Raw genomic sequence first — 19,842 nt, forward strand, 5'->3', positions numbered from 1 at the left:
CGCACCTGATTCAAATAATCAGGAATGTTCCAATGCTGATTCAGAGCTGGATGATGAGCTGATCATCTGAATCAGGTGTGTTGCAGCCCAGAGAGATGAAAAACAGGCAGGACGGCGGACCTCCAGACCCGGAGCTGGACATGCCTGTAATAAAGCAAGTGCTTAATGACAAATAGGTAGCAGGTGTGCAGCCAGCCAGAATGCACCGCCTGCCACCTGCTGCCGAAAACGGAACATGACATATTGATGTCGATCCAAACTAATAAATATATTCATTAATTACTCACAAATCTTGGAAAAGCACCCTCTGATATCGTTTCATGATTTAATCCTGTACTTGAGAGCGCTGGGCTGAAAAGTAAAGCAAGGTCATTTTTGACTTTTGTCTTTGAAACTGTTGTTCAGCCCCCCCCCCCCTCCCCACCTCCATCATCAGTCCCAAAATAAAAATCATATTTTATTATGTCTTTGGAATTAGCATGTTCTATCCATGCTAAAATATTCTCTTAATTTCAAAGCTAATAGGACATGAATCTTTGACCTTTAAGCCAAGTGTATCGTCTTTGTACGGACAGACTTTTTGATACAACGCTTGCATTGGATATCATTAGATCATGCAGATGTCCAATATATCCAGGCAGGTTTGAGAGAATTGGAGGACACAATATATGCACTACAAATGTTTGTCTCATTTCACCAATTTATTTTTTGAACATATAAATAAACACCTCAAACAAATGAACAGACACCACACATGTATCGGAACGATGAGGAAATATGACATCCTTACAGCCAAAATAAATCTGTATTTACATATATAGTATACTATTTACAAAATATATACAGTAGGTTCATTAAGAATGCCCTGCGGAATGTTTTTATTTCTTGATTTTTTTTTTGTTTTAATGAAGCAAAAAATAGAATAAAATAAAATAACAGCAGAATAAAGAGATTGACTCACTCCTGAACAAAACACATTCCAAGTATAAAGTACAATCATACAAAATTAGTGTCAAATATGTGAAATCGTATTTAGAATGTATTATTCTTTTGTTCTTTTTAATAATGTTTTCCCCCTTCACACACCCACCACCACCACCACTACATCCTAATGCGTTTTATGCTACTGTACGCTGACTGGATAACAACACAGCCTGCACTAGTTCACTTTCATAATCCCTCTGATAGAGGTCCGTTGTTTGCACACGCCCAGACGAGTGCCGGCCTATTGTTTTGCTTTATGACCATCTCTGCTCCGTTGCCATGGCACCAAGGCCCCTGGCCCGGCCGTTTAATCCCGTCCAGTGTGTCGGAATTACAGACGTTGGCTGAATCATTCCAGTGTGGCGATCAGACTCCCAAATGTTGTCATAGTCTATTTCCTGGTCATCTGGTTCTGTGGGTTTGAGGTATGAATGAAGATCTATCAGGGGGAGAAAGGATAAACGGACTTTTAGAAATGATTCAATAACATGAGAATATGAGACACAAATCACCCACAGGCAAACCACAATTCCATTGAAGCTGGGCTGTTGTGTAAAATGTGAATGAGAAAATGATGTGTAAATCAAAAAATTGCAATCGCCCACAGATAGCTCAATACGGCGATCGGGCTGAAAATGGCTAAAATTATGGGCTTGTGCTGGGGTATGGTGCGTAGGGGTGCAGGTCACACATTTCTTTTTTTTTTTAACTTGTCTCAAGTGCTGACAAAACCAAACTGCGCCACTGTGTTAAGACCAGCGCTCGCAGGTTCTTCAACTGAAACCAACATAGCTTTATGGACCTTGCTTTACGCACTGAGAAAAGGGAGATCCTCGAACTGTTCCCACAAACTTGGTAATAAGATTTCAATACTTTTGTCCTTCGCGTAGTGAGCTTTCAAAAAAGGATTAGTTTCATCGTGCTTCTGAATACCTTCCATCAGTTCTTACCTGGTGAGTAATCATACGTCTGAGAGGAGTTGATCCCACAGTTGGACCGCAGGTGTCCCTGTCAACAGATGTGAAAACACAAGAATGTCACTTCCAGTTGTCAGTAATAACAAATATTCTCTTTCATCCGCAGCAACTGATAAAACAAATTTAAAAAAAAAACACGGACACAAAAAACATGTAAATGCATCTATCATTCAGTCAGCCACCCTTGCATGTTGTACCACAGCATTCCAGAAACCGGAGTGCCCTGGGAGATGAACGGTACTTTCTTTCTCACCTGCTCTTGTCCTTTTGAGGGTGCATTCAGCAGCTTGAGCCTCGACACTTTGGCTCTTTGCTCCACTTGACCCCGAGGGCTCTCTTTCTCCAGGCCCGGAGCATCTCCCTGCGACTTGGTCACGACCAGACTTCTCCGGTTGTGTCTGCCCATTGGTGGGGTGCGGAGCTTGAAGGAAGAGGGGGGAACCCAAGAGCTTTGCTGGGCGTGGTACAGATGAGTGGGCTCCTGCCAGTTCTCCTGTTCAGGGCGAGGGAGATGATTTAGGGATGGTTCTATGAGCATGTGACTAAACATTTCTCACATTTTTATTTTTTATTTTTATTTTTTAGGGAGAATCTATCCGCCGTTATTGACAGAAAAACTCGCTTTAAAAAAAACTCAGTTTTTGTATTCAAGCCAAAGCCATGTCTAATATGAAAATGTTTCTTTTCTGCCTTCTTGGGGCATCGAGGGGCCAAGGAATGCATGTTGAAGTGAGGGGAGGAGCTTAATTTAGGCAGGACTTGGCCTTATCAAAGTGCTTTGCCACCATTTATAAACAATTCAACGTTTTAGGGGAGATGTCAATTACTCCAGTATTTCCACAATTTGTAGCAGGCCTTGGTCCCTATCCCCCCATAAGCAGGGGAATGGCAAAATTAACAATAGCTTAACTGGATTAAGGTTGTTTATCATTTGATCAGCTATGACCTTTGTCAACAAAATTCACAGAAGTACATTGAATTAATTTAACGAACAATGACTTTCGTTACAAAGACTGACCAATTCACTTATCTTGCCCGTTGCTGATTGTCACCAGACATGCAATTTTTGACTTCTTGTTTACGTTCATTAATTAACCTGGGTGGTGTAAATTGAACCCATAAATGCAGTATCAATAAACCCCTTACCGCCGGACCCGCTTCATCCAAGGCGAAGATTTCAGGGCTGCAGGGCACATCATAGAGGGGGGACAAGGGCTGGCGAGGAGCGCACATGTCCGAGTGTCGCTGTGGGACATTCAGGGAGTAGCTGAAAGTTGTCTGAGATGTGTTCCAGCTGTTTGACTGATCAGAGCAGACCCAAGTGTTAGTTTCAAGCAGTAATGTGATTATTTTTCTATTAATCACTGTGAGGCGAACACAAGTACCAGGTCTGAGTACTCAACTAATGCTCAGGAGCACTGTTCTTTCCACAAAGTTATTATCTTGTACTAATGTGGTGAACTAACCACATAAAAAATTGCTGAGGTACTCTGGCTTGTTTTGTGATGTTCTAAACTCTCTTTCAATCGCATAGGGAGCACCAAGATCATTTGCATGACCGCTTGCTGCTACGTAGAGTTTATAGGGTTCAATCACATGTGCCGATAAATATTGTGGCACATGCCACTAGGTTCTTTGAATGTTTGACAGGATCAGGAAGTCCAAGAAGGAAAATTGCTTAAAAAAAAAAAAAAGAAAAACACCTTGATAAGCTCTGTAAAACGAGTTTGTTTTTAATTTTGCTCTGTATTAACTTAAAAATACATTTAGGAAAGGAAGCAAGCACTCTCTCCAAGATCCAACCTATCAGGTCATTGTTTTTCTGCTCATTGAGGTTCATAGGGTCAAAGGTTAAATGTTTTCTACTCATTCATCTGTTGGTACGTCTAAGCTTTGCCACTACTATCACAAATGCGCCATATCATGACCGAGCTCGACTTCCTACTCACTGTGTATTTATAGTGACATGTAAGATAAGTCGACAGGCATAAGGGCGAATACTGTATGCACTTATCAGGTTGAGAGAACGGGCTGACTGATTACCTTGACAAGCAGGCCTTTCTCGAAGGGACGCGGGCCAGCGTACGGCGTGCTGTACAGCTGTGGCATTGCAGCAGAGCTCTCTCCTGACTGGAGGTAGGAGCTGCGCTGCGGGGACGAGTAGCGCATTGGCAAGGGTCGTGGGTCACGCTCAGGCTTGGTGTGGGAAGAGAAGCTGCTGGTCCTGCTTCCCAGGCGGGCGGTCTCGGTCGAGGAGGGACGGCTATACTGTGGATAACAAGCGGGGCAGTTGTGAGCGGTGCAAACATTCTCAAATTGCGCCTGCCTCATTTCAAACCATTGCGACACTAAAGGGAGGGAAGAAAGAGGTCTCCGTCATTTTAATTAGACGGGTGTGGGTCAGAGGCTGAGAAACAACAAGTCTTCTTGGCAGCGAGCCCTCTCCGGCAATAACTAATTGGGAGTTTGCGCTGCGTTGCCGTTCTCTTCGAGGAATGTCATAAAATGTTCTGATATGATCATTATTTCTACATGCCTGGATAAATGGGATGTTGTTTCAGAAGAAATTCCAACTTAATAACGCGGTGTGTTTTTTTTCTTGTCAACCTTGAGGTGTACCACCTGAGCCTCTTGACCTTGCTTAATAATTAACTGGGCGGGGGGGTTTGCTGCTTGTGCTCCAGTAAAACAAGCGGTGGAGTTTTCCTTATCATTGACAATTGATGTCCTCACGTATATTGATTACGACTTACACAGAGAGGTTCCGAGTATCCTGGAGAGAGTGGGTTTTCTTCATGAGTGGGGAACTGACGGCTGTGGGATCCATGTCCACTCTGACTGAACTTGAGGGACTCGGGGTAGCCTTGACTGTTTCCACTCCACCTGTCAAACTGTGGCGCCTACACGGCACACGAGTTTCCACACATTAACATTATGACACGGTCAATAATATTTGTATACTAAGTAGGAAGGAGTGAGCTGAATTTTGCCTCTATTTTTAGAAGACACGAATGATCAACAATTGTTTCCACACAAAGGGAATTTGCTATCATTCGAAACAATCCATGAAGTCACTATTCAATAAATATTAAGCTTTCCTAGTGTCTGCAGTGCAAATTGAAAAAACACACGTGAAATGGAAACTTTATCTGAAAACGTGTGTCCTAACTCAGTCAAAAAAATGACTATTCCGTAACGTATTCCATGTAGTCATTTCCCTTCATTCCCATTTACACCTATGGACAATTTAGACTCTTCACTGAACTGAACTAACATGTTTTTAGCATGTGGGAGGAAACCAGAGTACCCTGAGAAAAAATTGCAAGTACAGTGAGAACATACAAGCTCTCACACAGGATGGTCGGAGCCGAGAATAAAAACCCCAAACCTCAGAAGAGTGAGGCCAAACACAAGACTAGCGGGCTAGCTCACAGTTTCCAGCACGGATTTATTTGAGACATGACGACAAAAGAATATTTAGCTTCATCCTTAAGTAAAATAATTGCAAGTATCTTTAACATTGTCATCCTGGAGACTCACGAAAAAGGTGTAGATAGAAACATAGCCTGCTTTGCTCATGATTGTTTATTTAAAAGAAAAAAGATGGGTAGGTCTTACCTCCCTGTGTGTTGGCGTGTAGATGATGTCATAGACCGGGGGCGGTGGGCTGAGAACGGGCACGTCAGCAGCTTTAAACTGTTGGATCCAGTCGCAGAACTCTCTCCTATCCAGACAGGACACCACGATGGGGTTGATGAGCTTCCCTAGCAACAGAAAAGGGAGGGGGGTGGGGGTGGGGGGGGGGGGGGGACAAAGCGTGTCATTCGATTCAGTCGTTCAGTGGAATGCGCCACGGTCAGATTGTCATTCAATGAGGATAAAGCCAAATCATTCATGGAGGGTTGCACTTTATGACGTTAGCACATTCCCGCAAAGGTCCACATAGCGTAAAATATGCATAACACTGGACACTAGGGTGGGACACAAAACTGTTTAAAATGATGTGGATCTCAATATTCTCCTCTGGGCGCAGTCAACATGGCTCACATAAACGACCAATGAAAACAGGTTTTATTGTGTTGTGTTTTTTAACATGAGGTTGCTTGACGACTTATCATATTCATTTTCTTTCGACGAAGACAATAGAGACAACATTGAAGCAGTTATTCATCCATCCATTTTCTGATCTGCTTTATGCTCACAAGGGCATGCTGGAGCCTATCCAAGCTGTCTTCAGCCAGTATGAGGGGGACACCTTGAACTGGTTGCCAGCCAGTCGCAGGGCACACAGAGACAAACAACCATTCGTGCTCACAATCACACCTAGAAACAATTTTGAGTGTTCCATTAACCTGCCATGCATGTTTTCGGAATGTGGGAGGAAACCGAAGTACCCGGAGAAAACCCACGCAAGCACGGGGAGAACATATAAACTCCACACAGGATTGCCAGAGCTGGAATTGAACCTTGCACTTCTGCGCTGTGAGGCAGACATGCGAACCAGTCGTCTACCAGGCCACCTGAAGCCGATATAATTTTTTTTTTTTCATAAAACAAATCAGAAATGTTATCTACATGTACAACATCCATAACATTAAAAGTACTGTATATGTCAAAGACAGTTCTGATCACTAAGTGAAATACCTGTTTTTTTTGGTGGGCCCCCCCCCACCCTCCCCCGATACAGGATGAATTCAAGTGTACAGGAAATTAAATGTGTTTGTGTATTTTAAGTGTCAGGTATCTTCCCCCTTCTTCAGCTACATAGATGTCACAATATACCAAACATGTTCTTTCTAGATTCCGGCTCCGGCCTCCCTGTGTGGCGTTTGCATGTTCTCCGCTTGCCTGTGTGGCTTTTCTCCGGGTACTCCGGTTTCCTCCCATATTCTAAAAACATGCATAGCAGGTTAATGGAACACTTTTAAATTGTCCCTTGGTGTGAGCGTGAGCGTCGATCATTCGTCTGTGTGTGCCTTGCGATTGGCTGGCAACCGATTCAGGGTGTCCCCCGCCTACTGCCGGAAAACAGCTGGGATGGGCTCCAGCACCCCCCGTGATCCTTGTGAGGATAAAGCGGATCAGAAAATGGATGGATGGATGGATGCATGCATGTTTTTTCTCCAATATATTGTTGAATCACCGCACTGTGATGTTATTGATGCCAGCATTCCACACTGACAATACGTACACCACGCTTATTGTATTGCGCTTTGTGTAGCTACCTTCAATCATAAAGGTGTTGGGCTTGACATCTTGGCAAGGTGTGGTCACTGTGATCATGTTGAGCGGAAGCTTCCCCTGACAAAGATAATAAGCATGAAGCATTTGATAAAACAAGGCATGCGCACAGCTCGGGAGATGATAAAGAGTTTAAATGGTGCCCGTGGGTACCACAGTATATAAATCGACGTATTTATTTTTGTTGTCAATACCTTGTAGAAGAGGCCATTCTCCTCTTCTGATAAGATGATCATCGTTGACGTGTACATCACCAGTAGCCTGTCACTTTGTTGCTATCAACCAAAAAAAAAAAGGGAGTTGTTGGTTTCATGTACTCTTTTTGAGCTCATCATCAATTACCCATATTGTATTTTTTTACGCTTTTCTACAGGTTTGTAAAACTTTGAAGCAAGTAGATGTTTCCACCCACATTTCCCAATTGCAGAATTCATTTTGTGCCCGGCTGATCTCTTTATCTCGATATTTTTAACAGCAGACAAAACACGGACTGAATGTTCTTGACCTACACAACTCTTTCTGCAGCTTTGAAGTGGCACAAGGCATAACAGCATCAAATTCTTTTGCTCTCAGGTTAATAAAACCTGATAACGTCTTGCGGACAGATAAGACTGAACAAGGAAATGCACCGAGGTCACCTTCAGACTCTTTTTAACTCTTTGAAAAAAAAACACAAATTGGATCCTTTCATCCTCTGCAGAGAGGCCCAACGTGAATCCTGGTCAATTTTGGACATTGAAAGGTCTGGAAAGCGAAGGTTAAATTTCCTCACTCTCACACAGGGTGTGTCCACGGAGACAGCTGACATTCCAGCTGTGAGGTGAGAGTAGTTACTTCCCACACCCTGAATCTCAACACACTTCAATGGGGCAGCCGCTCGTTCCCACAGTGAATAAATCTCAACAATCCCAGCACGTTGTGGCATGATTACTGTTTTGTTTGATTTTTTTTTCCCCCATCTCTATTTCATATTGTTCAACTTGGGTATGCCACCTACTGGAAAACTAGAACTTAGATAAATGTTTGGCTATCCAACATAGAGCAGTGGTTCTCAAACTTGGGCCCACATATGTGAAAATTATTTGTATTATTATGATTTTTTTTATTGTAAACGTGCATACTTAGAGATGGGGAGTGGTGCACCAATAACACAATTAACATTCTAAACCAGTTAATCCTTCCGACCATTGCTTTGGCCAATGATGTGATTGTGAGATATAGACATATATCCGATTTCATGTGTACATAATTTTTGGCTCTCATGCTCTTTTCTGATGTTGAGCTGTGCTGGTGAGGCAAGGCAACCTCGGCAGAATATTTGCAAGCTTGGAAACACATTACACAGAGACCGTGTTTTGGGCAATGTTAAGGACAATTGACTCTGTGATTGCCTTCCCAACTCCTTTCTTGTCATATAGAAGAAGAAAATGCGAAAAATGATTTTAGATGTTTGTTTCTAAGTGAGGATTAAACTTGCGAGATGCTTTTTAAATGTATTTATTTATTTTTTGAGTTGCTGGTGGAGTATGTCAGCAACACTGACGTGCTTTAGACAACGTGCTCCTTCTCCAAAGCAGTGCATTGTGCACATTAGGGCAATGTTAAATGTTATTGAATTTAATTTACACGGGTCAGGAAAAAAAAGACCGTTTAGGGGGTAAGTTGGTAGTTATGTTTGAGGACTTTTGTGTGGCCAATTAGAATTTGTGAAGTGCGGTTGTGTGTGCCTCAGTGGTCCAATACAAAACGTGCTGATGCTATTTGCAAAGCAACTTGGTTCTAAACAGTCTTAGCTGATCCACACACACAAACATACACAGTCTACGACTTATAAAAACAAGCGCTATAAGGAGTTCGGCATTTACCGTCACTTTTTTGTGTTGATTTACTTTATATTTTAATCTGCACAGCACTTCTCTGTATTTTTTTCCTTTAAAATGTGCTTCTAAACAACTTGGGCTCGATTTATCAATACACATTTGATTTCCAATCAATCATTAACCTGCATTTATTGTAAAATTAAGAACAAGAGCAATCTTTTTTGATTGTTGTTCACAACACAAGCTACCGTATCACTTGATGCTTTTCTCTACTTGCCGCTAAAGCAAAATCCTGACTGTGCAACAGTTTGCAGTAGTTCACTCCTGTGCCAGATCTAACTATGCTAATCATTTGTTTAAACACAAATAAAGGCAAGAAGTGGGTGTGCAGGAGAGGCCACAACACTCCACCTTTTATACTCAGCCCTTATATTTTGCGGTGGAAGCAATAAATTTGTTACACAATTCGAACACTCTGTGACTCATTTCCTACTTTCTTCAAGTCGCGTCAACAATTCCGTGAGCCTGAACACAAGTGATGCAGCTCCTTTATGTTTCTTCAGAAGCTACGAAAAGAACGTGAGTGTATGTTTTGGTTGTACCTGACAGGGCAGGTGCTGCAAACGAACTTTGGTGACATAGGTTATGGGGCCCAGGCTGTCCCGCTGCGAGCCCTCCCACTCGTAGATGGGCTCTTTGTTGATTGAGTTCCTCAGCTCTTCTCTGCCTGCAGAAGTCTTCTCCTGTTTTTGCTACCAAAGACACACAGTGCATCGGGAAAGTTAAACACGGAAAATGACTCAAGAACCAGCTGCCAATCAAAGTGCAGGTCCCCCCCCCCCTCCCCCATCTAATTTTCGTCAGCCAATTGCACACCTGAAAACATGACGTACTTAGGAGTGCTTAAGGTTTAGTCAACGATCGTGGTGTGGTCAAGGCCACTCCCTACTCTCGAGCCCTGAAGGAGAGCCAGGAGTGACCTACTTGACTCATCACACACACACACACACACACACACACACACACACACACACACACACACACACACACACACACACACACACACACACACACACACACACACACACACACACATCCTGTTTCTTCATTGCTTGGTGAAACAGATATTTTCCCACCGGGCAAGTTAAGACATGAAAAAGGTAACGTCCAAGCGCAGAAAGACTATGGTGAGAACTATTGTTTTGATAGTTTTTGAAGCTCGGATTGTTCTGCATTCTGTACTTTCTGCTTCTGTCAGTCTCCTTTTGTTCTAACAGGATGATTTTTTTTTTATCCCCCACCTAGCTTCATAGAATTAAAAATACAGTGGTACCTCTACTTACGAAATTAATTGGTTCTGGAAAAAAATTATTAACTAGAAGATTATGTAAGTAGAGGCGCGTTTTCCATGTAAATGCCCTAATCCGTTCCAAGCCCCCCTAAAATTCAGACAAAGGTTTTCGAAAGCATAAAAATGCATCAAATATACAGTATACCTTTTGTATCTTGAAATTTCTTTCGAAACAAGAGGCAATATTTTCCGGTTGTGACGTTTCGTAACTTGAAAATTTCATATGAAGAGATGTTCGTAAGTAGAGGTACTGTACTAACTACCTTATACTAATATAAAGCAGCTTCTTCAGGACATTTTAAACTGACTATCACCTTCTGACCACCCAACAGAGTGAAAGCACACACACACACGCACACGCACACACACTACTATAGAACACCATTCCACTTTCCGTCCGGCCCAAATGTGACAGGCGGTTTGTGAGAACTTACTTTGATTCTAGTGTAGTTTTCCGGTGCGACAGCGTTGCCGCCGTTGGCTTCAATGTTTTCCTTCAGAAGGCCAAACCATCGGTCCATTTCTTGTTGGTTGGCACAATAGACGATGATGGGGTTAAGGCTGACACCTGTGAGGAAACAAAGGAAATTCATTGCCGGGATAACTTTCCATTCACTCAAGGAGTTCCCGCTCTGCTCCCCTTGTTATGTCTAGAATGCAGTAACTGTTCACATATGTGGAAAACCACACGTCACACGGTTTTCTTCTGAAGATCCCCACAAGAATTTCAAATCATAGTGGTCTCGTCCTCCCACACTCTGAGGGCCCGGAAGGAATGAGAAAGACTTTCCCGTCGATCAAACGTGCACATACCAGAGATAAACGGCAAAGAAGTTTGATTTAATTTGTGCTGGAAATGGATGCCTTTGCAGATGAATCCATATCTGTGTCGAAATTGAGCTAAATTATCCTTGAAAAGGTCAAATTCTTGATATCCCTCTCGTAACGAGCTCATTAGGTTGAAGAAAGCAAAGGCCTTGGAACAGAAACAGAAGCACATTGTTGAAGGTAATAAAACCACTGTTATGTAACTTTCATGCCGCTGTTAACATTTCTTGGAAGTTTCCGATCACTTGTTTGCTTCGACATGCTCTTTCACCAGCTGCCGTCGCCATTGATTTGCTTTTTGAGGAGAAGGAAAGTAAACGTCTCGCACTCATCGCGACGTCAGATCGCTCACTTGACTCAGACTTTCGTCTCACACTTCCTCCATATGTGGGCCGTTGTCGGTGCGTCCCATAAAGTCAACGTTTCGGAGTGAGTGAGTGAGAACAATGACGAGTGAGTGACAATTTTTTCAATTTCAGGCTTCGACCTTCCTGTGTGGAGTTTGCATGTTCTTCCCGGGCCTGCGTGGTTTTTCTACGGGTACTCCGGTTTCCTCCCACATTCCGAAAACAGGCATGGCAGGTCAATGGAACACTCGAAATTGTCCCTAGGTGTCATTGTGAGCGTGGATGGTTGTATGTCTATGTGTGTCCTGCGATTGGCTGGCGACCGGTTCAGGGTGTCCCCCGCCTACTGCCCAAAGACAGCTGGGATAGGCTGCAGCACCCCCCGCGACCCGGATTAGAAAATGTATGTATGGATGTTACACCGAAAGTATGACGTGTAACAGTTGACTCGGCAAAGATGTCTGGGTTACATAACGCGTGAGGTCGATTGCGACACGATGAAATTGACGTCGGCGGGTTCATTTTTCCACATACCATCTCGTCCGATCCTGTAATTTATTCTTTTCTTTCGCATACACCACCGGTTAAACTGTTTGTGTCGTATTTCCCAAAAAAAGCGTTTCACTTCCACGACATTTTCTGGTATATAGCAAGTTCAAAAATGAAGGTGGCATTCGTGTGCGGCATGCGTGGTAGATTTGCACCAGTGACAAGGCTGGGAATGGTAGCTGTGGCTTTTGGGGGGGGGGGACAGCTGGCCTCTGTGAACTGCACCTGTTGTCTAGCAAGTAAGGCCTCTGAGGCAGATTTGGCCCTCTGACCAAGGTTAAAGGGGGGCCCAACTCTAGTTAGTCTTGAAGTTGAGTGGAGGTGACAAGGGTCACAGTGCCGTTGAATTACCGGAATGCGATAATATACGAAATGCTGGAGCTTGAAAAGATGACAGATTTTTTTTCTTGTTTTGTTTTTAAGGCCATGCTACTTTGATTATCTGAGATAACAGTGACCTCCAGCAAAACTGAGCACAATTTAATACTTGAACTATTCGGTCATTAGATGATCCTTTTTTTTTTTTTTTTTTTTAGATCTGCCTTAATTCCTTTATTTTTGTATTTTCAACACAACATTTGACTTGCTAACATTCTGGTGGATTAGCCGATTCCAGTATGACCCCCCCCCCCCCCCCACCTCCGGCCCCTCCATGGCAATATTATTCATAAATCGCATTGTAATGCGTATTTCAGATTTCAAAAAACAACGGCAAAGCTGTAATAGTCATGTGACAAGAAAATATTCTTCAGCGCTCACCATTTATTTGAAAGGCGTACTCCGTCGGTTGGCTGTGGTTGCAGTTCTGTTGCGGGTTGCAGATGGTGAGCTCTTTCAGCGGAAGAGTTCCCTGCACACAAAACAGCACAAGGATGATCCATCTATCATTTGCCGCTCAGTTTGTCCCGTTAGGTGATTCGGTGGACCAAACGCCGGAACGTTCTCCGGTCAGTTGTAAAGTAATTGTGGAAAGCCAACTGAGTCATCAGTGTGAATCACTATATAAATAATGACACGTCACTTTTTGTGAAGAAAGCTTCCACCGTGTTTGTTTTCAGTCAGTCGCATCTTACCATGTTCTAAAAAAAAGAGTTTTTTTCCCCCGTTTTTTTAACTAAACCGAGATGAGCCAAGTTCGCCATGTCAATGCTGCCTTGTGTGTGACGGCTAGACGGGCGCTTTGATTTCAGCGGACGAGGTGCTCGGATGATTAATTGACTGCTCATGCTCCAGTAGACAGGTGACGATATGCAATCATACTATCTGTTTACCAACACACTCCCTCCGGTTGACAGGATACGTATGTCAGAAGCAATGACGGCATGACTCCAACGTCTGATCCCCAGCGAACATGAAACCTCGTAAAAATGCTGACGTAGTGATTCGTGCATGGATTTTTGAAGGAAGGTATCAAAGTGTTTCTGAGGTTGAAGGGAGGAAAAAAAACTCACCTGGTATGTCAGTCCAGGGGTGTTGTTGGACACAAAATGAAGGTGTGTCTGGAAGAGATCCAGGTAGCAATCGTGTATATCCTGAAGAGACAACATGAGAAGCTCAAAAGTCAAGTTGGACTTGTTGCTGTAATTGGCTTCCTTTACAGGTGGCAAGATTTTGCAAACCGTAGATAAAGATTACATTGACTTGGCACTTCATACAATGTAGACTATATAAATTGTTAAATTAATAACTCTGTAAATGTCTCGGTCAAAATGAGGTCTTGTTATCATTGTAAATGCATCTTTTTATTTATTTATTTTTTTTTTACATTCAACTCTTGTGTTGGCGTCTCTTGCTTGCGACTTTTTATTTTGTCTGAGAAGAATCATCAACAAAAAGCAACTGCTTTTTGAATGGCCCGCCTGTTGTCTCAGCTGCTGATTCATCGATGATTTCAAGGAAGCATGAGGGTGATGTAAGTTTTGGATTCTCAGAAATAGAAGGAATTGTTTGACTTTCACATGTGATGTCAAGTAAATATTCTGGGATGGTTTTCTCCCATCTCTTGAAATACTTCACAAATTGGCCGCATCTTAAGAAACACATTTTGCTTCCTGTGTGCTTTTTCTTTTTTCTTTTTTTAAATTAATTGGGTCCGTTTCTCAATCTTTGAATTCTTTTTGTTGTTGTTCTGGACAGAGTTGTTGTGTCACAGCGCCGACAATTTTGACTTTGCACAAGCTGCCGTCTATTAGGACGTGTGATCAGGAGAGCTCTCTCTCTCTCTCTCTCTCTCTCCCCCTCTGTCTCTCTCTGTCTCTCTCGCTCTCTCTCGCTCCTCCCCCCCAAGGTTTTTTTTTCTCCCAAAGATGTTTCACAATTACCACTCTGCAAAACGTGTTGAAACACAGGCTGGAAAAGGGATTGAATTATTCACAGCGAACCACCATGTCAGTTGCATCACCGAGTTTCTGTATTTCAATGTTCGCACAGTAGCGTCCTGCAAGGCTGCACCTGCTTTTGATCATTTTGACACCTTCCGGTTTGGTATGGATGTGTCATTGCAGCATTGAGCCATATTTTAATTCTCCGGAAGCAGCTGATTAAACTGGATAATGTAGTATCATAATGTTTGCCTACTGCTTCATAACAAGGCCATTAAAAAAAAAAAAAAAGAGCGAGCGGTTCTGCTCACCTGGCAGTGCAGGAAGCGGAAACGGACTTTGGCGCTGTGAATCAGTCGCCCGTAATTCTTCACGTTGATGCTGCTCTTCTTCCAGCCGCTTGCCGGGTCGTACGGGAATGGAGGATCCCATTTGATGTTCTCGATGGTCTGCAGGTCTTTAGTGGACATTTCCTGCAACCGGACCACCGATTAGCATTGACTTTGCATGCACACACGGCAGGACAGTTGCATTACAGATGATGGAGTTTTTACCTTCCTCGGGGTGACCGTGCAGAGGATATTGATGATGCTGTTGGACTTCTCCTGGCCCTCTTGGGGATTCTTCTTGCGAAACAGGCGACTGCTGCTCAAATGGGAGAAAGTCTCGTCAGTGCTTTTTTTCTCCGGTGTTTATCACTTGCTTCCCAAGTGCGTTTTCAAGGGACATTTCCTGTTTATAGGCGTTGCCTGTCGTCCACTTCTGTCCCCGGGAGATAGAGCAAAGATTATAACTGCTCGTGATCTTATTCAACACTTCATTTTATTAAGTCAGACAATAAGAGGTGAGTAGTAACATTCTACATTTACTCCAATACATTATGTAGCGAATTTGGATCCAGCATACATTTTACTTTGACTTGAGTATTTGTCTTAACGATGAATGTTGTTGTTTTTTTTTTTTTTAATGTTGTCACACTGAGTAACAGTACATTGCACAGGTTACTTTAACTTGAACACTTTCATCCACTAATAATGATGACCTGTAACCTGATAACATGCGAAGCCGTCCACTGTAGCGATCGCTGTCCCTGAAAGGGTCAAACTAGTATTGCTCTTGTGTTGTCACTTTCACACGAATCTTTCACCAATCCAATATAACCGCTGGTGACGTTTGACTTTATTTCACCCATCAAACAAAGCCAGGAAGTTCAGAGAAAAGCTATTTCATTCTCTAAGATGCCTTTTTAAAAAAAAAAATTGGGAGGGGCGGGGGCGTAATTTCTGTCTGCTGAGCCTAATTTGCCATTTCATGAGCGCAAACAAAGAAAGTTAATTCAAGACCAATTTCTTGTGGCTAATTTGGCTCAATTTAAATCCATTCATGACGATTATAGAGATTAGAGTTCTTTTCTTTAAAGTAATGTGGGGTAATCTCTGAACATGCATGTTCACATATATTTTTTCGTCTATTTGCTCTGTTGAAAACGATAAATGAATCCGAAGTAATTCACCTGGTACTACTCGAGTACTCCCCCTACGCTGAATACTTACAGTCCTCTTTACGCTTTTGATTATTTGGAGAACGATTTTACATTTACATAAGCCATATTATTCTAAAGTAATTAGACTTCAGCCTCCTCTGCAGACAATTCCCAATAATTAACCTCCTCCCTTTGTCTTAATTACATCAGTGACAGACATTTACTTAATTTGAACAATTGACTCCTGGGCTGCTGATATGCATAGGAAAAATCAGCATTCAATGCTCCTCTTTGTTTTGCATGACCCTCGCCTGCTACCATTAGTGTCACATCTTCATGAGGAAGCATCCTCGGTGTCCCCGATAAAGTGCTTCAGCACGGCTGGTGCAGGGTCACTTTGGGAGTTGATCTGCTTATCTGTGCGTGTATGTGTGCGTATGTGCAACAAAGTGGGCCTTTGTCTGCATGGTGGGAATCGAGTTCTGTCTAATCAGGAAGTCAGTGACCAGCGTCAATCATTTAAAGGCATCCAATGCTTTTACATTACACTTTGGTTTTGTTTCAAAAAAGAGAAACGTTTGAGAATAACACTCCAAAGTTGCTATCGGTGGGTGCAGCATTAAAAAAAAAGAAAAAAAAGAATGTGGATATAATGCTGATAAGGCGGTGCATTTACACAACCTCTAGTAGTCATCGCAATGGCATTTAACCACAAAAGGAACTGTAGTTCAAAATTTACTGTGCATACTTGAGCCAGTGATCCAACTTGTAACACGTGTAGCTGTTCAGTGTGTGTGCGTGTGTGCGTGTGTGCGTGTGTGTGTGTGTGTGTGTGTGTTTGTGTGCGTGTGTGCGTGTGTGTGTGTGTGTTTACAAATACAAACCACATTTTAAGAGCTTCTGGGCAAGTTGGTGAAAACCAGAAACTGAATCATCAGTGCAAGCTAGAAGAACGGGTGCTAATGGGAATCAGATGTGATGATCCAGCACTGACTCGGAGCATGCCCAGACATATAATCCGCTGGGATTGAACAAAACCAGCCGTATAAACCATCACTTACAGATTTAGGATCATGACAAGCTGATTCTGCTACATCGGGATCACAGATTTTTTGCTTAGTTAAGTATAATTGGCCCCATGTCAAAAGGACCCGAAGGCGATCAAGGCCTGATTTTGTTATTGGGTCACTTGAATCACTGACAGCTGGCAGATCATCTTCACACTCATAGAGATGTGCGGAGGAAGCAAATGGTAACCGGATCGTTGAACACAGGGCCAGTCGGCCCACCAGTCAGACACAACTCTTAGAACCGAAGCCACTGGTATGATCCCGTGTTACTGTGGGATCTCAGAATTCACAACTCCTACTTGTCCAAAGCCTGGTCAAATGCTGAGAATTTTTTCCACCTCAGATCACGGGCAAAAAGTAAACTAGCTGACGGGAATTGTGCAGATCGGATACGCATTATGGAATAGACCAAGTATATCCGGATAATAGCATTTACCTGTTTCTGCGGATGAAACTTTTGCTGGAGAAGGTGAAGTTGTGCTGGGGCACACATGAAATGCTGCTCCCCATGATGCCGCTCTTCTTTGTGTTCGTGCGAGTGTCCTCAGTCGGAGAAAAAAAAAGTGTTTGGTTGATGCAAGTAGTCCGGAGGGGCAGCGCAGTGCACGCCGTGCTCTCGTCAAACTGAGGGAGCAGCGTGTGAGCTGAGAGTTGTATACCGAGAGCGTGCCTGCGTAAAAGTGGGCGGAGTTTTTTTTGGGAGGGGGGGGGGTGTCATTGACTCTGCGCGTTCGTGTGTGTGAATAATCAGCTGGGCTCACACCTTATGGGACTTGGCTCTGTCTGGTAAACCAATCCTGGCAGCTACAAAGACAAGTCTCGCGGGAGGGGGGGGCGACGAGAAGTGTGCCGTTTCACACCTTCCAGGAGCCAAATGGGGTCTCAGTGTGTGTGGGTCGCCACTGGGAAGAAAATGGTGGTCTCTGCAAACAGACTGGTGTGTGTCAATCACAGAGGGAAGATAGGATGGAGCTTCCAATGCGGCATTCCCCGGGCATGAGCACAGCCTGGCACTGTAAGGTTATTTCTAATTAGCGCTTATGTTTTAATATTGTCATTTTGGGAAATGTTTCTCCAGGAAGTCTTATGTGACCCGATTCGCGTACACAATATGAATGGCAGAAATAGGCGGCTAACTTTAACCCTGGAGAACCCAAGAACCCTTTTCGTCTTTGGAAAATGATTAATTATACATTAAATGACTGCTGTGCCCTGCGATTGGCTGGCAACCGATTCAGGGTGTCCCCCGCCTACTGCCCGGAGTCAGCTGGGATAGGCTCCAGCACCCCCCGCGACCCTCGTGAGGATCAAGCGGTACGGAAGATGAATGAATGAATGAATAAATACAATACAATACAATACAATACATGCTGATTTATATAGCGCTTTCACAACAGCGACAGCTGTAACAAAGCGCTTCACAAAACAGTTAACATAAAGTAAAATAATAAACACAACACATAACATAAAACACGGACAGTCATGCAGTCCTAACCACTTTTCCATCCAAATGACTGCTATATGTTCACCGAACACCAAAATATATGTTCTTTCAAGTATTCAATGTTTTAATCTTAATTTAGGATTAGGGCCAAATTTGACCCTTTGGGATTTAAGGGTAGCATTTGAGTAGCAGAATTTATAGGGGCCAAATCTGACCCCGTGGGTTCTCCAGTGTTTTAAACACAGGCAATGTGACACCCCCCGATCGTGTTCTTGCCCTGGGCAGTCAGTCGTCTGTCAGTGTGTGTGATGTGAAGCATGGATGGTTAAACAGGAGGCCTGTGTATTCGAAAGGTTTTTATTTGCATATGGGTATGCAAAGAGTGACTATCCAGTTTGCATATAAGGAGCTTGCTCCCAAGATATGAATACCCTTGAAATGAAATCCTTACCGGTACATTTGGAGTCTTAATAGACTTTCTCAAAATGTAAAACTAGATAAGCCCCAAATAATTGAAATTCTGATCAAATGCATGAGTTTAAATACATTTGTGTAACTCAAAGTTGAATTGGTATCAAAACCTAAAGCCAGTTTGAAATGATTAGGACTTGGAATAGTACTATGGAACAAAATCTATTGTAATATGAAGAAATTGGCTGTATATCTCTATTTAATTTTCCCTCTGGAACTTCCAAATAAAGTTATAAATGATGTATTAGGCCCATTACAAGGAAATATGTTCCTTTCCAGAGAAGGACAAAAGGGGATGCGATACACACTCCTATCTCTTATCAGTCGGAAAGGTGTGCTACGTGTGTGGTTTTATTTCTATTTTTGTCTGCGGCCATCTTAGTTATAAAATCCAACACGTGCCGCTCGTTTGCAGCTAACCTGTTGGACAGGTTGTAAAACGGATATACCTGAGGCACCAACAGTCCACTTCGCGGTCGTTATCACTTTGATGTACAACACTACTTCATTGTTCTCTCAAAATCTCTTCTGTGATGGGCTAAGGAACCTGTGACAATTTCAGAGAAAGTTGATTTGATCAACAAAGTGAAGCCGACTGATTGAGCTCCTTGTGTGCTGATATGACCTAAGATAGTGTTTAGTGTGCAACAAGATCAAACTGAACCAGGGAAAGTTAATCTTATCATTTGATGATTGGCACAGGAGAACTTTGTTATGAATGTCAGCACGTAAGATGAATACATAAATGGTTTGTTAACAATAAACATCTTAAAAATGCAGCTATTCCAAAAACACATCCAAAAAGGCCTTTAATATAATGCCAACATTTTATATTTGAATGATAGACAGACTGACTATCAATCAATAGATACATAGTCCTGTTATTTTTAAATTAAATGAGATGTCATTATAATATGTGGCCCATCATGGAGAAATATGACAGTGGGCTTGTTGCC

At 42.8% G+C, this 19,842-nt stretch overlaps 1 protein-coding gene across 1 annotated transcript; it reads right to left on the reverse strand.

The window, feature by feature from the left end:
• Positions 1–688: 688 nt before the first annotated feature.
• plekhn1 (pleckstrin homology domain containing N1) lies at positions 689–17,599 on the reverse strand. The gene is made up of 16 exons (XM_086107296.1): positions 17,408–17,599; positions 14,973–15,063; positions 14,730–14,891; positions 13,549–13,629; positions 12,857–12,947; positions 10,808–10,941; positions 9,625–9,774; positions 7,397–7,477; positions 7,187–7,262; positions 5,580–5,725; positions 4,715–4,861; positions 4,005–4,229; positions 3,108–3,263; positions 2,215–2,454; positions 1,935–1,992; positions 689–1,423 (listed from the first exon to the last, which is right to left on the reverse strand). Exons 1-16 carry the CDS (start codon positions 17,479–17,481, stop codon positions 1,239–1,241), a joined length of 2,097 nt encoding a protein of 698 aa, XP_085963422.1. The 5' UTR covers positions 17,482–17,599; the 3' UTR covers positions 689–1,238.
• Positions 17,600–19,842: the final 2,243 nt, after the last annotated feature.

Source organism: Hippocampus guttulatus, chromosome 1 (assembly GCF_054856545.1).
Source record: "Hippocampus guttulatus isolate MCC_2025c chromosome 1, RoL_Hgut_1.0, whole genome shotgun sequence".
Taxonomy (NCBI): Eukaryota; Metazoa; Chordata; class Actinopteri; order Syngnathiformes; family Syngnathidae; genus Hippocampus; species Hippocampus guttulatus.

Excerpts from the sequence above, each read along its gene's own strand:
- plekhn1 (XM_086107296.1), bottom strand. The coding sequence starts at position 17,481 with ATGGGGAGCAGCATTTCATGTGTGCCCCAGCACAACTTCACCTTCTCC. Across the intron at positions 7,478-9,624 it reads TGCAGCACCTGCCCTGTCAG|CAACAAAGTGACAGGCTACT; the intron begins GTACAACCAAAA and ends TTTGGTTGATAG. Across the intron at positions 1,993-2,214 it reads CCTCAAAAGGACAAGAGCAG|GGACACCTGCGGTCCAACTG; the intron begins GTGAGAAAGAAA and ends ATCTGTTGACAG.